We start from the raw sequence: 22,632 nt of genomic DNA, 5'->3' as shown, positions 1-22,632 counted from the left end.
TCCTGGAAGACTGTGAGCGCAGGCAACGGGGTTTAGTCATTCGGTGCACCGTTACAAGTTCTAAGAAATTATAAACGAGTTGTATAATAAATAAACCGTGTGTACACAAACAAATGTTTCAATTTGCTAAACCAATTTCCCACTAGAAAAGTGGGAACAGTACACGATTTGAAATTGACGGACGTTCCAGAATAGAGAGAACGTGTGCCTTCGTTAGCAAATTATTTATTCCATTACAGGTTGTTTAGTAGTTATTTTACATTAAAATGGCTACAAATTCGATCAGCATACTGTTGTAATTATGGAACGTTTCGTTTTGAGGAATTTGATAACCAGCTAGCAGGGATATAACGATGGGCTCAGTGGCAAGGACACTTGAAACCAGTTGGGTGCTTTGTGTGCAATTGCGACAGTGGTGGAATCGTTTATGGCAAAAAAAACGTTTGGTTGCTAGGTAGACGGATAACGCGGAGGGATATGATGAGAAGAAAGGAAGTAAAGTAGCTAGCTAGCTCGCCAGTCCGGTAAGAAATAACCAGTTATCTAGATAAATACCCCATTCAAATACGTTGACTGTTAGTTGATATAGCATGATGTTACCCTTGTACCTGCTACTAAGCAGTATGTAGCAGGTGCTGGCTCAACAAACAATCGTCAGTTAGCATTAGCTGGCTACCTAACCAACCTAGGCTAGCTAACTTTAACGGTACTCTTATGGGAGAGAATTCCTGTCATTTGTCAAGGTAATGTTATGAGGAATTGCCAGAATGGTATTTAGAGGGGAAGTTATGTCGTTTGGGCTGTGCCGCAAAATGGTTTAGTTTTTAACTACTTTCAAGCGAATCCATGTAACGTTAGCTTACTCACTCTGGTTAGCTGCTAACTAAACACTGAGATTGGTTTACGCAAACAGTCCTGTTAGCTAGGTACACTCCTCGTTTCACCACTAAAATGAACCAGTGAATTATGAGGGCAGTTGGTCATTAACATAGCAAACGGGAACACGCATTTAGTTTAATGGCACGTGTATAGCTAAACAGTAAATCCACACTAGCATCTCACAACTGCATAGGCAACTCAACTACACGATTTAAAACGTTGAGTTTAATCGGCTAAACTCTGCACTTAACAATTTGCTTGTTGCTCTATGCTGACATTTTCCACACGTGCTCCCAAGCACACAAATAAACATGAGGTATTCAAGCGGCAATCCACAGTTAAACAATAACTAAGCAGGTTTCCCGCTACTGTTTCGGTAAAAGGTTGAGGGATTGGGCTTTGGGAAATGTAACCACACTTAAATTCACAGACCGACCATCATGATATAAAAGTACAATTTTAACCATGTTTGAGGCGATAGTGTTTGTTTACATTTACTTTGTTTACAAACATGGGGAAACATTTTGGATTCTGATGAGTTATGGCAGTTAAACTAAGCTCACGGGGCAGTTTAAGTTATACTCTTCAGGAATCAATGGGTTTATAAAAAAAGTTGTAGTAATTGCAGATTGCCCTTTCATTGATAAGACTTGCCAGCAAAAATACAGGGTTTATTGTAATTGAATAAACCTAGAAGGCGTTTAAGAGCCTACAGTAGGCATATATAAAGATGGCAGGTAGCCTAGTGGTTAAGAGTGTTGGGACAGTAACCGAAAGGTTGCTGATTCGAATCCCCGAGCCGACTTGGTGAAAAATATGAGCACTTAATGCTAATTGCTCATATAAGCTGCTCTAGATAAGTGTCTGCTAAATGACTAAAATAATAAAACGTGAATCCTAGCTAGTTTTGAAGCTCATCTCCTGAAGAAGCTACCTTTTCCTTTCTGTGCCACCACATGTTTGCATACGGCTGCGGGACAGCGAAGAAATGTCAACAATTATTACCTGGATTCTGTTTTTTAGGGGCACAAGTTATAATTCCAGGCAGCACAACTAAATATTTAGGAGCTTATGCCCCCGAAATGGTAGCTCTGTAGAGCCCTTTGGGGGTAAGTTTAGACATTCTGTGGTGGTTGCTAGCTAGATAACGTTAGCTACCCTATTGCAGCTAGTGGAAAGTTATGAAGACCAACTTGGAAACATTTAAAACGAAGGGCTTCCTCTTTTCTCTATCTTAGGGAAGCATGAGAAGGAAGCGAGATGGTGAAAGGCTTTGCTAGGTTGTATGATGGAAGGACTGGGAAAGGAGAGATCCATATGCAGTTCTAGGCCCTTCCCATGGCTCAGTCATCCCGAGAAAGAGGTCTTGTCCCGGCTCTGGAAACTCACAGACTGCTTCTCCACCTCCGAGCAGCAAAACACCCCAAGTTACAACACAGACAAACAAGTATGTAACATCTCAGCCCAAGAGAACATTACATTCTGCTTCAATTAAGTATTGGCATATTGTACCCAGAGACCGATGATAGTTTACGTTCTATGCTGGGTATGAAATACAAAACCCCCATCAGTCAATAAATTGACTGAATAGTCACTAACGATACATTGAATGTAGGGTTTTTACATTTATTGCATACCATTTTCTTTTTTAAGGGCCTTAACTGCTTGCGGAGTAGTGGGACGTTAGCGTCCCATTTCAACACCTTCTGGTGAAATTGCAGAGCGCCAAATTCAAATTAAATTACTACTACTATAAATATTAAACTTTCATGAAATCACAAGTGCAATACAACAAAATAAAGCTTAACTTGTTGTTAATCCAGCTGCTGTGTCAGATTCCAAAAAGGCAGTTTACTTTGGGCACGCTTTTCATCCGGATGTCAAAATACCGCCCCCTGTCCCAAATAAGTTAAAGCTACTACTACTTTAAATGGTGTAGCTATCAATTGTCCCATTAACAATCGCCCACATAAGCAAACTTATTTAATAAGTCCCTATCAGGTAATGAACGATATCAGCTAAATGTCCACAATAAGTGGTCGGTGTCAATTTGCGGTTTCTCTTCCCAGCTCTAATCAATCGTATTATTAGGGGTAGACATTGAAGATACTGATTTCAACATGGAGTGACCAATTAATTTGAAGCTTTGAGAGGAAGCAGTGTGTGAATTGTGGAGAGTGAAGTCTGTGTAATAAAAGAGGATTTAGGGATCCTGAGTGGCGCAGCAGTCTAAGGCGCTCGAGGCGTCATTAGAGACCCGGGTTCAATCCCTGGCTGTGTCACAACCGGCCGTGATCGGTAGTCCCATAAGGTGGTGCACAATTGGCCCACCGCTGTCAGAGTAGGGTTTGGCCGGGGTAGGCAGTCATTGTAAATAAGAATTTGTTCTTTAAACTACTTGCCTTTTTTTAAATGAAGGTTAAAAAAGGTTACAAACATAATAGTGAAATGTAGCATTTTAGTCATAACTATGTACATTGCTGCCTCCAGTCATTTTAGATTGTTTGTTCCTGAACTTGGTTGTTCGAGAATGATGGTTCCTCTTATTACATATCGTGAATCCTCCCAAGGCCACTATCTGACGTGTTAGGCACACATCTCTTTACTCTTATCAGTGAACTGGCTTACTTTCATCAACCTCGTTTTCTCTACCATCTTACGGCTCTGCTATGCTATAGACATTGGGCATCCAGCATTGCCATCAGCCGTTGAGGAAATGCTTCCTTTGACATCAATGAAAGCTGCTATACTGCCGCGCTGCGCTCGCCTTTGTGTCCCGTCCAACGGCAGCCTCCAAGATCAAGAATCGCAGAGGTTCAATTCTCAAGTGAAAAAGGTTGATTTTTGGTTGCATATGCCCTCGACTATACACCACTGGTTATTGTATTAAGATTTATGAAGTCAAGAAGCTACTAGCTAGCTAACAAAATCAGCTTGTGTAATTGGAGGATCATTTGGTACAACCACTAGCAATAATTCAATGAGTACCTGCAAAAAACTGGACCAAAGGTATTGTACTTGTGCATAATCTATGAATATGGTACAGTAGGGGAAAATAAGACTCCGCTCTCAAAACAATGTTCTGTGTAGCAGGTAGAAAGTTACATTGCCACGGCGCTGAAGGCAAAGCAACGCCACGTGTGTCGTAGAGCTGAGGTGTAAGTTGTACAAAGATGGGTCAGGGTAAACTAGAATACATTGCCCCATCAAATCAACATTATTGGTCACATGAGCACTGTTCAGGGAAATGCTTCAACAATGCAGTACAATATCAATCAGGAATCAAATGCCAAATAAAAAAGTACAAAAATAAGTAGTAAGCATGAAATGATAATGCTGAGAAACAACCTTTTTGTTTGTTTAGTTTAGAAATAACCTTTTTGTTTGTTTAATTTAGAAAGAACCTTTTTGTTTGTTTAGTTTAGAAATAACCTTTTTGTTTTAACTTCTTTTCTCAGAACGATTACATGGACAACAGAAAGCCAGTATTGGAGCTGAAAGATCTGCCTCCTCCTCCACATCATACCGCTGCCTCCCAGCCCTTCCCCCTCGCCCCCCTCCCTCTTCCCCTCCCCTGTCTGCCTCCTCTTCCGCAAGACTCCCACCAACAACTACCACAACAGGGGGGTAGTCCCAAAGTAAGCGTGTGCACTCACTGTGAGCACTGCAGCACAGACCCATTGGGTCGTGGTAGTTATGGGGTTGTTAGTGGTGGAGGTAGCGCTAGTATTAGTAGTGGTGTCGGTGTCAGCAGTGGTGTCCCACTCTACCTCCCTCCAAGTTCTCAGGAAGCCTCTTTCAGCAGGCTAGGAGCCAGTCAAATAACGCCAACCACCCTCAACTCACACCCGCACTTCCCCAGCCTTGGTGGTGGTGGAGGGGATGCCAGAGCCACGCTACTCCCCTCTGGGAACTACAAGCTCCACATCCCCTCTGTAGACACCACGTCCCAGCCCCTACCATTTCAGTCTCACTCCCACCTACCATGCTCCTGCTGTACAGGAGGCCTTCTCAGACCTCTCCACTCTTACCCCTCCATCCCTTTACCCTACAACGAGTCTAAATTCAATACCACCTCCGCCCCCCTCTCTACCCCCCACCATAGGACTTGTAACCTGGGTACTCCCGCTGGGTATTACCCCTGTGGTGGTGATTACAACCCTGCCACTCTGGGGGTCCAGAGTGCACACAGTGACCCCCACATACCCACCTCGGGACATATCTGTTCTTCTAATGCTATGCACTTCAATCTTGAACGCACAGTTTGTCGCAAGGGGGAGCACTACTGCCGGGATTGTTTGACGAAGGTTGGTGGAATTCTCTTTGTTCACTGTGGTGGTGGCGCTCTATTGTATTGGGTGTCACTTGTATACAGGAACGGGCAGTACTTTGTTCAGTTACATGCATACAAGTTACAATTTGTGTCATTTGCCCATCATTTAGAAATGACTCTTTGCCCATCCCTGACTACAATATTACAACATTTGAAGACATGAGTTGTTTTGTCTGACTACAGAATTATAACTTGTTCTTTCGACGTGTTCAGCCTGCAGACAAGTTGTGGCCTAACATTCCTCTGCCCCTGGCCCAGTCGGCCTCAGTGCCCATCCCAGTGTGTAACGGCTGTGGGACCTCCTCCGATGGCCTGCTACTGCTGGGTTCCAGCCTGGGCAAATCTGCAACAAAGTATGGTATGTATCACTGTAATGATGCCAGTCATGTTCAGAAGGGCACACTGTACCAACATGTTTCTCAAAAACAATTCTCACTAGGGACTAGAGGTCGACCGATTATGATTTTTCAACGCCGATACCTATTTTTTAATTTTTTTATGTATTTGTAATAATGACAATTACAACAATACTGAATGAACACTTATTTTAACTTCATATATTACATCAATAAAATCAATTTAGCCTCAAGTAAATAATGAAACATGTTCAATTTGGTTTAAATAATGCAAAAACAGAGAAGAAAGTAAAAGTGCAATATGTGCTTTGTAAGAAAGCTAACATTTCAGTTCCTTGCTCAGAACATGAGTACATATGAAAGCTGGTGGTTCCTTTTAACATGAGTCTTCAATATTCCCAGGTAAGAAGTTTTAGGTTGTAGTTATTATAGGAATTATAGGACTATTTCCCTCTACCATTTGTATTAATTAACCGTTGACTATTGGATGTTCTTATAGTCACTTTAGTATTGCCAGTGTAACAGTATAGCTTCCGTCCCTCTCCTCGCTCCTCCCTGGGCTCGAACCAGCAACACCACGACAACAGCCACTACATCGAAGCAGGGTTACCCATGCAGAGCAAGGGAAACAACCACCAAGGCTCAGAGTGAGTGCAGTTTGAAACGCTATTAGCGCGCGTTAACTAGCCAGCCATTTCACTTCGGTTACACCAGCCTCATCTCGGGAGTTGATAGGCTTGAAGTCATAAACAGCGCAATGCTTGACGCACAACGAAGAGCTGCTGGCAAAACGCACGAGAGTGCTGTTTGAATTAATGGTTACGCGCCTGCTTCTGCCTACCACCGCTCAGTCAGATACTTAGATGCTTGTATGCTCAGTCAGATTATATGCAACGCAGGACGGGCTAGATAATATCTAGTAATATCATCAACCATGTGTAGTTAACTAGTGATTATGATTGTTTTTTATAAGATAAGTTTAATGCTAGCTAGCAACTTATCTTGGCTTACTGCATTTGCGTAACAGGCAGTCTCCTTATGGAGTGCAACGAGGGAGAGGCAGGCCATTATTGCGTTGGACTAGTTAACTGTAAGGTTGCAAGAGTGGATCCCCCGAGCTGACAAGATGAAAATCTGTAGTTTTGCCCCTGAATGAGGCAGTTAACCCACCGTTTCTAGGCCGTCATTGAAAATAAGAATGTGATCTTAACTGACTTGCCAAATTAAAGATAAAATAAAGGTGTTTTTAAAAAAACTGCAAATTGGCGCCCAAAAATACAGATTTCCGATTGTTATGAAAACTTGAAATCGGCCCTAATTAATCGGCCATTCCGATTTAATCGGTCGACCTCTACTAGAGACATGCAGCACTTCCCAGTTATGCTCAATTTCTGAACACGTTTGGTGTCGACGTCCCCCCCCCAAGGTTCTCCAGAAGGTCCTGAGAACATCCCTCCGGTGGGTGTTTTCTGGGACATCGAGAACTGCTGCGTTCCCAGTGGTCGCTCTGCTGCAGCTGTGGTCCAGCGCCTCCGCAGCCACTTCTTCCAGGGCCACAGAGAGGCAGAGTTCATCTGCGTCTGTGACATCAGCAAGGAGAACAAGGCCGTCATCCAGGAGCTCAACAACTGCCAGGTAACCTGTGTGTGATCTGATTCCCTGAGCTGGTAAAGTGTTCCGCTGTATTCTTCAGTCTCTGACTCTACCTAAATGAGCAATGTCTGATAGTCTTCTGGTTAATTTTTTTCCCCAGGTGACGGTAGCGCACATTAACGCTACCGCCAAGAACGCTGCGGACGACAAGCTTCGTCAGAGCCTGCGGCGCTTTGCAGAAACACACACTGCCCCTGCTACTGTGGTGCTAGTCTCCTGTGCGTGTGCTCATTTTACATTATGAATTTTAAAACAGTTTTTCTTTCATTTCGTTCGTCCACTCCATACCTATGTAGTTAACCCCGGTTCCGAATCCGTTTCGCAGCCGACGTGAACTTTGCCAGCGAGCTGAGTGACCTCCGGCATCGCCATGGTTTCCGGGTGAACCTGGTCCATAAGAGCGGTCAGACGTCGGACGCCCTGCTGCAGCACGCCCACCGCCACGTGGCCTTTGAAGAGATGGTAGCTGACCTGCCGCCCAGACAGGCTGTCAAATCACAGGTAGGCTTCGGAGATGCTTAATTGATATATGTAATCCATATTGCATAATGTCATAAGTTCACTTTTCAATAAATGTACAGTACTCTGACTGGTTGCTCAGAGACATCAGATATCTGCCCTTTAGGCATTACTTCTGGACGATCTGAAATCTGCCCTTTACTCTTCCAATGGTTCTAGACCTCTTTACATTTGACTTTTGAGTCATTTAGCAGACGCTCTTATCCAGAGTGACTTACATTTTCATATTTGGGCATACTGGTCCCTCTGTGGGAATCGAACCCACAACCCTGGCCTTGCAAGTGCCATGCTCTACCAACTGAGCCACACAGGTCCTGGGTCTTACCTCTCGTTCTACAGTGTGATCTTCAGTAGTGTAATGCTACGACTTACAAGACTCCGATCATGTAAACCTCTTGTCATTTCAAAACACATTTCCAAAGAATGTTCAAAAACGTAAACCCAGAGCGGTCCCCTCTTCTCTCTTTCCCTCCTCTCCTCCCCCCACCAGCTCGGTTTCAACCTGCTCTATGTGTACAACCTGCCTCCGGGCTGTGACGGCAAGAGCGTGGGCAACCGCCTGCGCCGCCTCTCGGACAACTGCGGGGGCAAGGTGCTTGGCGTCTCCATGGCCACTGGCACCGCCGTCCTCCGCTTCGGCTCGCAGGAAGCGGCGGAGCGCGCCCGCAAACGCATGGAGAACGAGGACGTGTTCGGCCGGCGCATCACCCTCTCCTTCTCAGCTCCGTCCACTGAGGAGGGAAACGACCTGACCCCACCACCCTCCTCATCTGAGACCCCACCTCTGCTTCCAGTTCAACCTCTTCCCTCCTCCTCTTTTTCCTTCCTTCCCCTGGAGAAGCTGCACTCCCCTAGGAGGAAAAGGCGTGCGAGGCGTGATTGTCAGAGAGAGAGGGAATCCTCGCTCCCCCTCTCCGTTCCAGTGCCTGAGAGGCCCTACAGCCCCAGGAGGGGGAGCGGGGGGACACCTTTCCCCGTTCCCCCCCAAATCAGAACCCTTCCTCAGGTCAGCAGCATCCTGCCGCCCCCCCCATCCCGCGTGCCGCCTGTCCTCCCCTAACCCTGTCCATGTCCTCCACTCTGCCTGCGCTAATCTGTGGTTTTTAAACTATAGCCATACTTCATCCCATGCTTCATGTAGTTTAATGCCTGTTCTGTTTCTGTGCTTTGTTCAACATTTCATGTAATGTTTTAATCAATGTGTGGCATTTTAACACTTTGTCCCATGCTTCATATAATGTCTGGTTGAGCCTTTTTTTTTTAATCGCGTCAATTAATGCCTCGATCAAAGTTTCATCTAATGATTGCATATCTCTCTCTCCCGCATCTTTGCTCTGTCCCATGCCTCGTCTCGTCAGAATCCCGCTTCTGTTTGTAATCGCTTCCTGTCCTGCCGGCCGTAACAGTCTGTTTTTTATGGTCTCTTTCTTCTACGCTTTTGATCTGTTACTTTGATCTCTGCTCTTTTTATTCTGCTGCTCCGTTGCTTTGTCTCCACCCGACAATAGAGCTGAGGGGAAGACTGCAGAATGGTGATGGTAATGTCAGAGGTATGACAATACAAGAGGTTGAATAATACTAACAGTGGGGGAAACGTATAGCTCTGATTTTAATAAATAGCTTTGGTAAAAAATCATCAGCATTCTGAAGAACCACTTCCTCTCAGCTCTTGTTTATTTATTAGCCTCTTCCACTTCACATCCATTCTGCCAAGCTGATGGCTATTCTAATACATTCACCACTACATATCTAGTTACACTTTGGTTGTCCCCCTGGTGCAGGAGCTAGGTGGACTGGAGACCAAGCCCAAGATTGGGGGTTTCCCCCTGGAGAAAGGCCAGCGCAACTCCTCCCCCCACAGTAACGGAGAGGGGCCGTCCCAGCAACACCCCATCAAGGCCGGCCTCATAGGGGAGTCTATGTTCAGCTGCAGGAGGTACGCTATGGACACCAGGGCCCCTTTCAGACTAAAATGAAGAAAGAAAAAATGTACACATTTTTAGATGGTTCCATCACAGTTGGTTCCCACAGGCTTCTATGTGTTTTTACCTTCAATATTGTAAAATGGCCTGCAAAACGTATCCCTGTTATAGAGGGCTCCATCGACCCAAGGAAGTGTAGAACACATAGGCAGATGTAGGAATTAATAAGCAGCTGTTTCTAAATGAGGTGGCTTGTGCTCAAACTACTGGAGCTGATGCGATGCCTAAAACTCTCACATGCAGTTGTTGTTTTCAGAGAGCTGAGTATGCCATAATCTTTAAACTTCGAGTTAATGTCCCCTCCCATCAGGAGGGACCTCTCCAGCCCCCGCAGTGCATCGGACTCTGAGCGTCATGTGGACAGGAGCTCTGGAGAGTTCCAGGTCAGCACCCCCTCTGCCTTCAGCAAGCTGACCCTGCACAAGACCTTTAGCTCCTCGGTCCTCAACCAGCCACAGGGCCTCTCCCAAGGCTCCTGGTCCTCACGGTGAGACCATCAGACACTACAGAATTACCTGTTTGTTTCCTTACCCTGTAAGCAGTCTTTAGGCGAGGAGAGACGTCAGTCTATGCCTTGGTTTTAACTTGAGCCTTTTTTATCCCCCAAAAAAACAATGCAAGGGAATATCCCCCAAATTATTTTTAAAATTTCCTGCACGAATCGTCTTAAAGTAACCTCATTAAGCTACACAAATATCTGACACCTTGATGATTTGGTCAGGACATTTCAATCTATACCTTCCTATGGTGTTTCCAACCAACCCACTCAACTCTTCTCTTTCTCTCTGCTCCAGGAGTGGATCCCCCTGCATGTCGAGCCGCTCCTCCCCCCTAATAGGCCCTCCTCCCCGGGGCAGCAGCAGCCCCTGTCTGCCTGTGGGCCCACAGGCCTCGGAGCCCTTCTCGGACGGGGCAGACTTACAGGTGGCCAACCTGGACTACAGGATGTCCCGTAAGGAGCTGCAGCAGAGCCTGCACGACGCCTTCTCCAGACACGGACGGGTGAGTCCTGTACAGACAGTATTCTGATGCTATTCATCATAGATGAATAGAGCTTTAATCTGTCTCCCATTTGAGGCTAAATAGCAAGATGGCGAGGTCAGGATTTAGTAGTTTAGTGTCATTGGTTCAACCTATGCTGTCATTTTCTGATGCGGCTGTGTGTGCTTGTGCCAAAGGTGCTCTGTAGTATTTATATGGTAGACTGCACTCAATGCCAGCGTTTCCCAAACTCTGCCCTTGGGACCCCAAGGTGTGCCTGTTTTGGAATCTTGCCCAAACACCACAGCTGATTCAAATGATCAAAGCTTGAAGATTAGTTGACTATTTGAATCAGCTGTGTAGTGTTGGGGCAAAAACCAAAACTTGGGGTCCTGAGGACCAAGTTTGGAAAACCCTGCCCTATTGCAATGTCATTGAGGAAGGTGATGGGATTTCACTGTCACAATGAGGTCAAATTGCTTGTGCGTCATTTGCGGACACTGTAGACGACATGAAAAGCTAACGTGCGTGTCTCTCTCCAGGTTAAAGGCGTAGAGCTGAGTCCCCACACAGACTACCAGCTGAAGGCCACCGTCCAGATGGTCTCCCTACAGCAGGCCATCAGAGCTGTGAGCAGCCTGCACCGCTACAAGATAGGAAGCAAACGCATCCACGTCTCCCTCATCACCGGGGCCGGCAACAAGTCTCTAGCCATGCTCCGGTATGTACAGTACAGCTAACATTGAGGTAGTACTCTCTCCCATACGTGTCACATCATTTGGCAGTTTCATGTCTTTGATCGGGGAACTCGGCACCATCCTTTTTAAATGTCGCCAACACATGATTTGTACCTGGTTTGAGATGGATTCGGATGGTATGAAAAGGTTTCCTCTTTCTACAGCTCTGAAATCTTCCAGATTCTCCAGGACGCGCCAGCCAGCTGTCTTCCCCTTTTCAAATTCACTGAAATCTATGAGAAAAGGTGAGTCATGTTGCTTCTCTCCTCCTCATCACTCAACCTCCCTCCACCTCTGTAGGAGTTAGTCCTATGCAATGTTAAGTACTATGGCTGCGTTTACACTTTCTCCCAAAAGCATCTTAATGCTAAGTTCAACAGAGCTATTGGATCCTATGGTTCTAATGAACTTATTCTTAAGATGCTTTTGAGAAAAACGGGCCCTGATCTTTTTTTTTCTCTCACTAATTGGTCTTTTGACCAATAAGATTTGATTGGTTAAAAGACCAATCAGTGGGGGGGGAGATCTGAATTGGGCTGCCTGTGTAAATGGAGGCTGAATAAAGGCTGTCGATGTACTTTATTAATTCCTTTCCACCTCTCCCCAGATTTGGTCGTAAGCTGGTGGTGAGCGACCTATACAGACTACAAGAGGTTGTGGCGGTGAGGGAGCAGGGTGGAGGCAGGCTGGTGTGTCTCCTCCCCAGTAGCCAGGCCAGGCAGAGCCCTCTAGGGTCGTCTCAGTCCCAGGAGGGGTCCTCGGCTAATGGTAGTCCTGTGGTGTTTGAACAGTTGGAATACCACGAGCCTGTCTGCAGTTACCACTACACACAGCAGAACTTCAGGTAGGGATAGACTGAAGACCCATATGCACACACACACTCACTCACATTTATGTCATCTTACAGGACTCTTTTTGGAAAAGTATTTCATAAGAGCTCAATCTCTCTGTCCACCCCCCCCCTGTAGTGAGGCAGACTTTGACCCAGACTCGTATAAGATTCCTTTTGTGGTGGTGTCTCTGAAGACCCTGGCCTCCCAAGTCCACTGTCTGCTACAGTCCCATGAGGGAACCCTGCCCCTGCTCAGGTAACCAACGCTGTCTCTGCCTGGATAGATTAACGGACATTGGCTTAATAAAGTTGAATTCAATAAATGGAGTGGGAGAGATCTGCCTTGAAATAAAAGTGAACTTTTATGGGAAAGACCTTTTTTAATTAATCAAAACAATATTTCTAGAACCCATTTCATACAAATGGAGTACAATGGCCATTTGGAATTTCGTATAACACTGTAAATGTTACTAGATTTTGTATTTCATGAATATTCATTTTTGCTTTCCTGTGACTCAGTTTCTTAGAGTGCTATGCATCAGAGTTGGGCTCCCTGGCTGTGTCTGAAGAGGGGGAGGAGGAGGGGAGTGTCCCCTTGGAGCACCTCATCACCTGTATACCAGGCATTAACATCGTCACTGCTCAGAACGGCTTCAAGGTCATCAAGTGGATCCACAACAAGCCGCCCGCATCCAACACAGGTACTGACCTGACTCTCAGCCCTAACCCTCGGGGAGAATTACATTGAAAACCTTTTATTTAGACTCGCAGAGGAATCCCCTGGGGTTCATAAAAGCAGAATTTAAACCCTATATTCATTAACAATGGAGACCCCTATCGCATAAGGCCATTCTCAAAGACACTTGAAGATACTCGGGAGGCAATAAAAATTGTGTCAGCGATATGTTGAGCTAAAAACTGCTATCCTGACATTTTTAGAAGGTGGATACTGTGCTGCTGACGCAGATACCAGCACTCCAAGCCAGAGCTGCACCCATACTACTATCATAATAGAAGTCATTAAAACCTCTTGCTGTGTGTGTGTGTCATAGACCAGTGGACGCAGCGGTGCAAGTCCCCGGTGGGGAACCCCCAGTTGATCCAGTTCAGTAGAGAGCTCATTGACCTGATGAAGGGCCAGCCCTGCAACCTGATGCCCATCAGCAAGTTCATACCTGCCTACCACCACCACTATGCCAAGCAGTGTAGGGTCTCTGACTACGGATACTCTAAGCTGCTGGAGCTACTGGAGGCTGTGCCTCACGTACTGCAGGTATCATACATACATGCATACATACACGCACAGTTTAATAAATCGCTCCATTACACAGATAATCAAAGATGGCAGTTACTCAAGCTCAATTAATTGATACATGATGGATCACATTTAATCTTGCTAGTTTAGTGACTTCCTAACTCAAACACACAATGAAGAGACTGGGAGACCATCTGCTATCCCTTCTGACAAAGCCTTGCCCACTTTGTTTCTCATTACACACTTCAACAGCCTTGAGGTTAGATCCCTGACAGAAACAATTAGTACAACATCTAATAGATTATTGCAGCAGGAAGTGCTAGCATACACTCTCAGTGGTTGCGACCCTGAAGTAAAATCTGTTTTTCCTCTCTCAACTCCAGATCCTTGGCATGGGGACCAAGCGTCTGCTGACACTGACCCACCGTGCCCAGGTGAAGAGATTCACCCAGGACCTCCTCAAACTGCTCAAGTTTCAGGCCAGCAAAGAGGTGGCCGTCACGGACTTCATGCAGGCCTACCATTGGTCAGTACTACCGTCAGGAACTGCCCACTCCGCCACTCTCTCAGCAAATCATACCATCTAGCCAAAGAGTCTAAAATTCATGCAGACCGACCACTGGTCAATTCTATAGGAGGAACGCCCATTTCCACGCTCTCAGCCAATCAGGTTGTCTATCCCAAGAGCTGAGCACATTCCTGTCAGCTATTGTTAATTAACAGTAAAGTATTTGTTTTATGACTTTGTTTGGATTCTGTTTCTATTGGCTTATTTGGAGGTGTATTTACTTGTGATGGTGTTTATATGAATTCATTTGGAAGTGTATTTTCTGTGTCAAATGGCACCTTGTCTGTGTGTGTGTGTTCATTCAACATGTTCCTATTGCTACAGGTGCTTCTCCAGAGACTGGCAGGTGCTGGACTATGGGATGTGTGATCTGATGGATCTGCTAGCTGAGATCCCTGACACCACCATCACCATCACACACCAGGACTTGGACACTGTCATCTCTGTACCCAAGAGAGGTGAGATGAGGTCCCTCTAAAAGGGTCTTAGGGTAGCAACATTCCAGTAACTTCCCCAAAAAGATTCTGTATTTTTCGTGGTTATTGTTCCCGGTGTACTTCCACCTGGGATTTGGGGAAAGTAACAAGAATTGTGCAACCCTAATGGGTCTGATATCAGGGTCATGGATCAACTACCAGAGGGTTGTTCTGTCTTTCTAGTACATTTGATCCCTTGGGGGAACATGTGAAATATTGGTAACATTTGTTTAGAAAATATGTTGAACCTGGGACCAGACGATTGGGTTGTTGTCTTGTTTGTGTCTGTGGTTGTACATTTGATCCCTGGGGGAAAATTGTGGAATATTAGTCACTTTTTTGTTTTGAATTTATTTTGGGATTTTTTCCCCACTCTTATTCAACCCAGAAATTCCCTTGGAGATGGGTAAGAATATCCTTGCCATTGGAGTGCATGGAATAAAGTAATGCATTTCACACACACATATATGCCTGACTATCTCCTGACTGTGACCTGGCTGGTGTAGCAGTAATGCCGCAGCCTTCGGTACACTTCTTCTGTGTCGGCATTCAGTAGGTTTAAACCCGGCCTACGGCCTTTTGACGCAACCCCTTTCCACACTGTCATCCTCTCTCTGTTCATTAAAGTCAGAAAATACCTGTTCTACTTGGGATGGGGTTGATGTGTTTGGGGATCAGGTTGTTCTTCCCTCTACATATTTTTCTGTATAATCTTTAAAAATGGCAAAAAAATGAAATAACCTGTAATAGGAATTACCGGGTGAGCTAAAAGGAGAGAAGTTGAAGTAAATGTATAAATACCTGGTTTATTACAACAGAGAGACGCCATCCAGCAGAGAACATATCGAACTGGCTTCAAAAATATATATTATTAAAAAACGGGGTTTTAACACTTGCCCTCCTTTGTCTCGTCCCCCTCAGATCGTACATCAGATGAGATGGAGCGGACCAAGCAGTTTGGTAAGGAGGTGGTGGACCTACTGCGTCACCAGCCCCACTGTCGCATGGCCTTCTCCAAGTTCATCCCAACCTACCACCACCACTTCGGACGCCAGTGCAAACTCGCTTACTACGGCTTCACCAAGCTCATGGAGCTCTTCGAGGCCATCCCCGACGTACTCGTGGTGGGTGGAGGCCAGAGTCATTCTCTGTCCCAGGAGGAGTGTTTTTTTAATTTGTTGACTTCAGAGTACTGCAGGAGAAGCCATTGATAATGTCAGATTATCCTCAATTTATCCAGAGCACTACCTTAATTTGGAATGATTTGGAAATGAATCGCAACGTCTGACAGTAATAACTGTCACACCCAGCAGCTATTTTTCTTTTCACCAGCCACACAAATTGTGTGTAATAAATATTGGTGTGCGTCTCATTTCTGGCCTAATGGGCCATTTATTATCAGTTCAAATAACGTTATTCCTAGAGTAGAGTGGACATTTTGTTATGGAACCTCTCTCTCTCTCTTCCCAGGTGTTGGAGTGTGGAGAGGAGAAGGTGCTGACACTAACAGAGGTAGAGCGTGTGAAGGCCCTGGCTGCCCAGCTGGTCAAGATGCTCCGTTCCCAGAGAGACTCCAGCCTGCCTGCTGCCCAGCTACTGTCTGAGTACAGCAAGACCTTCGGCTACGGCCTGAGGCTCCAGGACTACGACGTCTCCTCCCTGCCTGCCCTGCTCGTCAAACTCTGCCACGTCGTTAAGGTATGGTTGGGACTTTCTAGTCAGTTCAGTCAAATACATCTGTAGTAGGCTGTTGTACTTAATAGATTTAGACTGATTTAAATGGTTGTGATACTGCATGTTTTGATGGTTGTCGACCCCAACACTGAAGAAGAGCATCCTGAGCTAAACAAGAACTCGTGTAAACATTATTTTGGCCCCTAAGGATGAGTCACAAGTATTTCTTGATATGAATTGATGTCACTGAAGTGGCTTTGAATTTTGAGAATGCAGTCCCTTATTGGTGGGTTGAAATGTCATCTTTATATTGGAAATGAGCCATCAATTCCAGATTCAGCCATGTTTTCTAAATACCAAGGTTCATCTCTCACCTCCAACTGAAGGCACTTTGATACCTGCTGCAGTATAAAGGGATTTTTATAAATACATCTGATTTGATCTTCTCCTCAGGTGGTGGACGGCACTAACGGCCGTGAGGTCCAGCTGATCAACAGGAAGTCTCTGCGCTCGTTAACGTGCCAGCTGCTGTCCCTGCTGATGGGCCTGGGGCAGCACGAGGGAGACGGCTCCGTCAGCGTGGAGGGCTTGAGTCTGCTGTATCATTCTGTACATGGGGTACAGCTTAACCCCTGTGAATACGGCTTCCTCTCGCTCAGCGAGCTGCTGAAGAGCCTGCCTTACCTGTTGGAGGTCGGTGGACTGGACCATAGAGATATCATACTATACTAATGTTTAATTCTAGTTCTATAGACTGGAACCTTTTTGCTCTACTGCCAATTTGTCTGATTTGAAGAATGAAGGATCATGGATTCCTGTGAAAATATTTTTTTTAGGGCTTTTTCACAGGGTCTTAAAGTTGGGGAGCATTGTGTTAGTCGGGTTTTGTAATTGTCTGAGACATATTGCACAATCCTTTTGAATGAAACACTGTGGTTATGTTAGAATATTTGGAATGATGACCATTAGGTCTTTGTGTGTAGGTCTAGTCTAGACCGAGGTCGGCAAACTACGACCCGCGGGTAATAATAACAAAAACTCTTAAACCTCAAACTAGACAAAATATGCTGAAATGACAATGGGCCTATACATTTTCAAAAAACTGCCCGTTCTGGCCCACCCCCCAAAAAATGTGTGTGGCCCTCTGTTTGTTTAATTTTGAAATCCCAATGTGGTCCTCGAGCCACAAAGTTTATCCTCCCCTGATGTTTCTCATAACTTCCCTTCTCTCTCTTCCCCCCCCTCCTAGCTGTTCTACGGTGAGGGTGAGGAGGAAGGCGAGCGTGGCGAGGAGAGAGTTAGACTCACCCGTCTGTACCAGTTTGCCCGTAGGGTGCGTGCCCTGCTCCACACCTACCACTACCACCAGATCTTCCTGACGGAGTTCCCCGGGGCCTACGCCAAGTTCACCGGACGCGGCCTCCAACCTCGCTCCTACGGCTACGGCAGCGTAGACGACCTGCTCAACGCCATACCACAGGTACAGAATTAGGCAAAACATCTTATTTTTTTCTCAAATTCAAAGCTGATAGATAAGAAACGTCTAGTTAAACAACATGTTGGAAATACACAGATGTGTTATGATAAGATGGGAATTGATAACGCTTGTATCTAAAGAGTTCTTCAGCATATGGACCTGCACTGGGGAGATCACTGTCGAAGCAGCAGATGTAGTCAATGTGGTTAGTTGCCTTCCCTGTCCCTGCACTGTGTACGGCTTTAGCCCCCATAGCAGACTCTATGGTGATGGATGGATGGGGTTTGTGGTAATTAAATGGGATGTTGTTTCTGCCTGTGTGCAGGTAGTGTGGATCAAAGGGCATGGCCACAAGAGGATTATCGTTTTGAAGAACGATATGAAAGGTAAAGACTAATCAACCGTCTGGCAGCAGGAACTGTGGAAACAAATGGCTTTGGCCTTACTTGCATTTAGTATTAACATACGGGAAGGGGTTGTTATCAGTTCATCTCATGGGCATCATGTTGTATGATCCTTCAATACGAGACTAGTTGAACATGACATGTAATGGGAACAGAAGTCGTGGTGTTTTGCTTGTATGATGGGAACAGAAATGGTGTCTTGAAGGCACAGTGTTTTACTCTGTAATGGAAAGAGTGTAATAATGGTCTGTGGGTTGGTTGGTTGGTTCTCCTCAGCAGCTCGAGCCACTGGAGCCAGCCCTGCAGCCTCAGAGGAGCCTGAGGACGGGGCCAGCCAGAGAGACAGCCCCTGTAGCAACACAGAGTCTGGAACTCACAGCCCAGGTAGCTAACCACTCCACTGGAGTCATAGGCACTATTACCAATGTTTTGATGTTCTTCTTTCTGCCTTGTAGGTGTTTTTAAGCTTTTTAATAGTTGTTTATACATTGAAGCAGAAATGAAGTCTCTTTTTCTCCATCAGGTGTTGGTGGGGTGGAGATGGAGCTGCTGTGTCTGACCTCTCCAGTAGATCTGCTGTGTGGCCCAGTACCCTCCTGCCTGCCCTCTCCCCAGCTGCACCCTGACCTCGTTCTCCAACAGGCTGACCTCATCCACTTCGAGCAGACGCCATCACCAGCAGGTGAGCTGATCACGTGATCAACCACGGTTCAAACCCAGGTCTGGTATGTGTGCAATGAGACTGTTAGCCCTCCTAGGCATTAGCTTCAAGCTTACTCGTGCTCTGCTATACACACAGCCGACATCTTCCCTTGGACTGTTGTGGATATGTGTTGCCATTGTGTTTTTCAGAGCTTGATAAACCTGAGCAGGAAGCTGTAGCAGAAGAAGTAGCAGCTCCTGCTGTCTGTGACACATCTGAGCCTATAGAACCTCTAACTGACAACAACCAGAATGTTGTTGTTTTGGTTTCTACGACTACCAAGCCTCCACAGAATGTGACCCGCAAAATAGCGTCCATTGAAAACAGCCCCAGCAAGAGGACTCCTCGCAATAAATTGAAGCTGGCAGCTAACTTCTCTTTTACAGCCGCCCCCTAAGATAACTCACTGACAATCACATGCTGGAACAAGCGCACACACACACACATTCATCACACACATCTCGAGAATGAAGAGTTGATCGGCTAAATTGTAAAAAGCCCCAAAAATAATTATTTGTTTTTAGTCATGCCCCCCGCAACAAACTGTGACGTTATTTCCTTTCTTTGCCTTTTCCCCTTATCATTTCAATCTCAATCATCGTGTTGATGTAGGTGTTCCTTCACAAAGCCATGCGTTTTCTTGTTGCAGTTATTTCTGCAACAGCCATTCATTTTTCAAAGCCGTGTAATTTTAGTCAGATTTAATGCATGTCCAGGAAGGTTTTGTGGTAGATATTAATTATATACTATAGATAAATTGTTTGGAAACATGATTCTCTAAAAGTGGAAAGAGAACTTCCCCACATGGGACAATACAGCAACAACAAATACTGAGGTAGTTGGCACTGTAGCCACGAGTTTACACTGCAAATCGCAAAAGATGCCTATTTTACCACTGAATACCCTTACCTCAACTCAAAACTCCTCAGAGATTTAATACAGTAACTTGTTTAAAAATGGGAACTTATATAGGGATTGTATATCATGTGTCAAGGAAGCTCTGAGGGAAAGCTATATAAATATGTAGAGAAACGTCATTATTTTGATACTGCCTTGCTATGTTTCAAGAAAGGAACCGTAAAGTGTCTACTGCCCTCTCCGCTGTGTTGTCCCCATTGCATTTTGTCATCGGACAAATGCACTTCTTCATACAGCCAGAAGTTTAAAAAATAAATAAATAAAAAATATTTGAGCTTTGCCATTGAGGCAGCTTTGGAGGTAGTATTGACAATTATCGTTGAGTAACCATGCCCATCTCATTCTTTTAACTTTCTCTTGGGCGATGTTTAGCATTGTGTTCAGTTCACTGTCCAGTGTTAGAGTCCTTAGACATTGTTCCACCTTGACTATGTTCTTTCATAAAGTAGTAGCCTATATGGCTGGTGTTTTCAGTTTCTCATTCAAGTATCGGGTCAATGGCAGGAGTGATCAAACTGCAAAATGGCTTCGAAGTAACTTTGACAGCAGTCTGGTCTCAGTCAAATCGATCTAAGCTTGTATCTGTGTGTTCTCAATGGGGTGTCGCAATCAGCGCGGTCTCCGACATTGTGAAAGAGAAGGAATTCTGACTTCTCAGTGAAGAGTTTTGAACGAGCTCTTGGCGAGGTTGAGGGCTAGTCTGCCTTGGGCCGTTATTTAGGCAGGGCAGAAGCCGAGACCCTGAATACTCGGACCAAGTGTTACAAAGCTTGGAGGCAGGGTGAACAAAGATATGATGACACTGTTTCCTGCCGGAAGCTAAGTAGAAATTATTTCTGTTTTTGTATTTTTAGAGATTGAGTGCGGTTTACACTTGAATAACTTATAGGTGGTGTGTAATATGCATGTTGTGCATAAAAACAAACATTTTATGCATGGTGTAAACCTATTAGGTCAGAAATCAGACTGTTGGTGAACTGCATTTTTTAAAGAAATTAGTTGAAGTTGTCTTGTTTCCACAGAAACAATATATTAGAGGTATTGTTTACATCACCCCCCACCCCCCCCACCCACCCACTCCTGGTTACCGTTTACATCACCCCTCCCCCTCACTCCTGGTTACTGTGGAAACGCCCAAGGTTGTTTTTGTTCAACCTTGTTGCTTTTTGTCTACATTTTCAGTGTTGTCTCTACTGGTTGAGTAGAGGAGCTGGGATTTTTGATTTTTAAAACAATGAGATAGACTTGGTGTTTTTAGTATAAATGGAGAGAAAAGATGGGCACTTGTGTGCTCCAGCTACACATGAAACAGCAAGAGGGGTCCCTGGAGGCCCCGATAGGATCAAAGGGACAAAGGCCCTCGTGCGGCACTGGACAACGCCTGGCTCTTACAATGGCTTGTATCTGCCATGGCGCTTAGTAAGGGATGGCTACTGACTGGACTGGAGATACCTCAATCGTCTTTACATAACGTTTTTACTTGTTATTGTCTATAGGTTTATTTGTTGTTGTTGCCTATCCTACGTGTTGATGAGTGCTGATTGTACCAACCAACCCCAGGTTATGACAGAGTACCTACCTACAAGCAGGGTTTGGAAAGAAGGCATGATTTGATGTAAGGGAAAAACAGCATCCCTATGAACAGATGTTGAAAAATGCAGTTTTCTCTCTTGTGCTGCTACTGTGTTGAAGATGCAGAAAAGACCCGAGAATTGGGCCAGGGCCCCTGATGTCCATCTCCTTTGATCCAAAATGTCTCCTTCTGTCAGTGTTACTGTATGTGTTAGAGATTCAGTTGAAGACCAGAGAAATTGGGCCAGAGCCCATGATGGTGATCTCCTTGCCAAGAGCCAATATGGCTGCTCAGATTCCTGTCAGTGTTTTTCCTGTTGGCTGTGTTTCAAATTGGCATCTAATTTGATTCTCCTCGTTAGTGTTACTAGACTTTTGTGTTTTGACGCCCAGGATTTCCTTCCTGCTTCTAATTACAACACTCAAGGAGGTGGATTTCCCAGAATCTTGAGCGATTTCTGATACGGTATATTGAGGGATAATGGCTTAAAGGCTCAGAATCTTTCCGAAAGTGTTAGACCCCGTTTGAACAATGGGCAGAATCTTATTTCTCTTTAACAAAGGGACAATCGGCACAAAAGTTGCCTTAAAATTGTGCACTAAAACTTAAATTATACTTTAGTTTGGCCTCGAAAGATACAACTGCGTTTTACATTAGAACTAACTCCCAGGTGCTACAGTGTCCACTATCTCAGAGGGCAGAGTTAAAATAAGAGGTACAATTTTCATAAGTTTGCTTACATCAGTAAAAAGCAACATGTACTGGTAAAGTACTCCGTATGCACCTTTGCATAGCTTTGGTTCTTGTAAAAGGAAGTTTATTGTGGGTTTGTTCATTTCTGAGGTGAAAAAAATAATTGTTTTGTCGTTGGTTAATTTGTATTGGACTCCACTATAGTGCGATTTAATTGGATCTCGAAGTGAGTATGTCATGGTCTGCGTCTGAAACGGCAGCATATCCCCTATATAGTGCACTACTTTATATGAAGTCTGGTCAAAAGTAGTGCACTATATAGGGAATAGGGTGCTATTCTGGATACTACCATGTCTGTCAATGTTTGTTTGCACTTCTCTTAGTCTCTCTGTTGTACACCAATGGAACTCACCCCCTTCAGTTTTCGTCATCAAGGTTATCCTTTGTGATAACTTTTCTGTTCTGTATTTGTTTCACTGAAGTATTCTATCGTTCCTTCTCCCTGTTCCTCCTTCACCTCACCATACAAGACGTTGTTGTGACTGTTTCATTGATGTTGAAGGGACCAAATGATTTCTGTTGAATAAATCACTCAAGCATTACTCCTTCCTCTTATTTT

At 45.0% G+C, this 22,632-nt stretch overlaps 1 protein-coding gene across 5 annotated transcripts; it reads left to right on the top strand.

Annotated features, from left to right (window-relative positions):
- Window positions 1–21: 21 nt before the first annotated feature.
- LOC135536445 (meiosis regulator and mRNA stability factor 1-like) lies at window positions 22–22,615 on the top strand. Of its 5 annotated transcripts, none has more exons than XM_064962808.1 (27): window positions 22–524; window positions 2,118–2,326; window positions 4,338–5,186; window positions 5,471–5,570; window positions 6,995–7,203; window positions 7,322–7,439; window positions 7,547–7,722; window positions 8,231–8,746; window positions 9,522–9,676; window positions 10,033–10,209; window positions 10,517–10,724; window positions 11,246–11,424; window positions 11,605–11,685; window positions 12,048–12,284; window positions 12,409–12,528; window positions 12,792–12,973; window positions 13,325–13,545; window positions 13,911–14,053; window positions 14,420–14,553; window positions 15,493–15,695; window positions 16,042–16,269; window positions 16,699–16,938; window positions 17,495–17,725; window positions 18,048–18,108; window positions 18,403–18,510; window positions 18,650–18,808; window positions 18,979–22,615. In XM_064962808.1, exons 2-27 carry the CDS (start codon window positions 2,165–2,167, stop codon window positions 19,224–19,226), a joined length of 5,445 nt encoding a protein of 1,814 aa, XP_064818880.1. In that variant the 5' UTR covers window positions 22–524; window positions 2,118–2,164; the 3' UTR covers window positions 19,227–22,615. The 5 variants fall into 5 exon arrangements, with proteins under 5 accessions (XP_064818880.1, XP_064818871.1, XP_064818884.1 ...); XM_064962799.1 differs by having other exon boundaries at window positions 5,426–5,570; window positions 18,406–18,510; XM_064962788.1 differs by having other exon boundaries at window positions 23–524; window positions 5,426–5,570.
- Window positions 22,616–22,632: the final 17 nt, after the last annotated feature.

The sequence above is a fragment of the Oncorhynchus masou genome, chromosome 5 (genome assembly GCF_036934945.1).
Source record: "Oncorhynchus masou masou isolate Uvic2021 chromosome 5, UVic_Omas_1.1, whole genome shotgun sequence".
NCBI classification, from domain to species: Eukaryota; Metazoa; Chordata; class Actinopteri; order Salmoniformes; family Salmonidae; genus Oncorhynchus; species Oncorhynchus masou.
This window is presented reverse-complemented; position numbering and strand designations above follow the sequence as displayed.

Excerpts from the sequence above, each read along its gene's own strand:
- LOC135536445 (XM_064962788.1), top strand. The coding sequence starts at position 2,165 with ATGATGGAAGGACTGGGAAAGGAGAGATCCATATGCAGTTCTAGGCCC. Across the intron at positions 16,939-17,494 it reads GCCTGCCTTACCTGTTGGAG|CTGTTCTACGGTGAGGGTGA; the intron begins GTCGGTGGACTG and ends CCCCCCTCCTAG. Across the intron at positions 17,726-18,047 it reads TGCTCAACGCCATACCACAG|GTAGTGTGGATCAAAGGGCA; the intron begins GTACAGAATTAG and ends GCCTGTGTGCAG.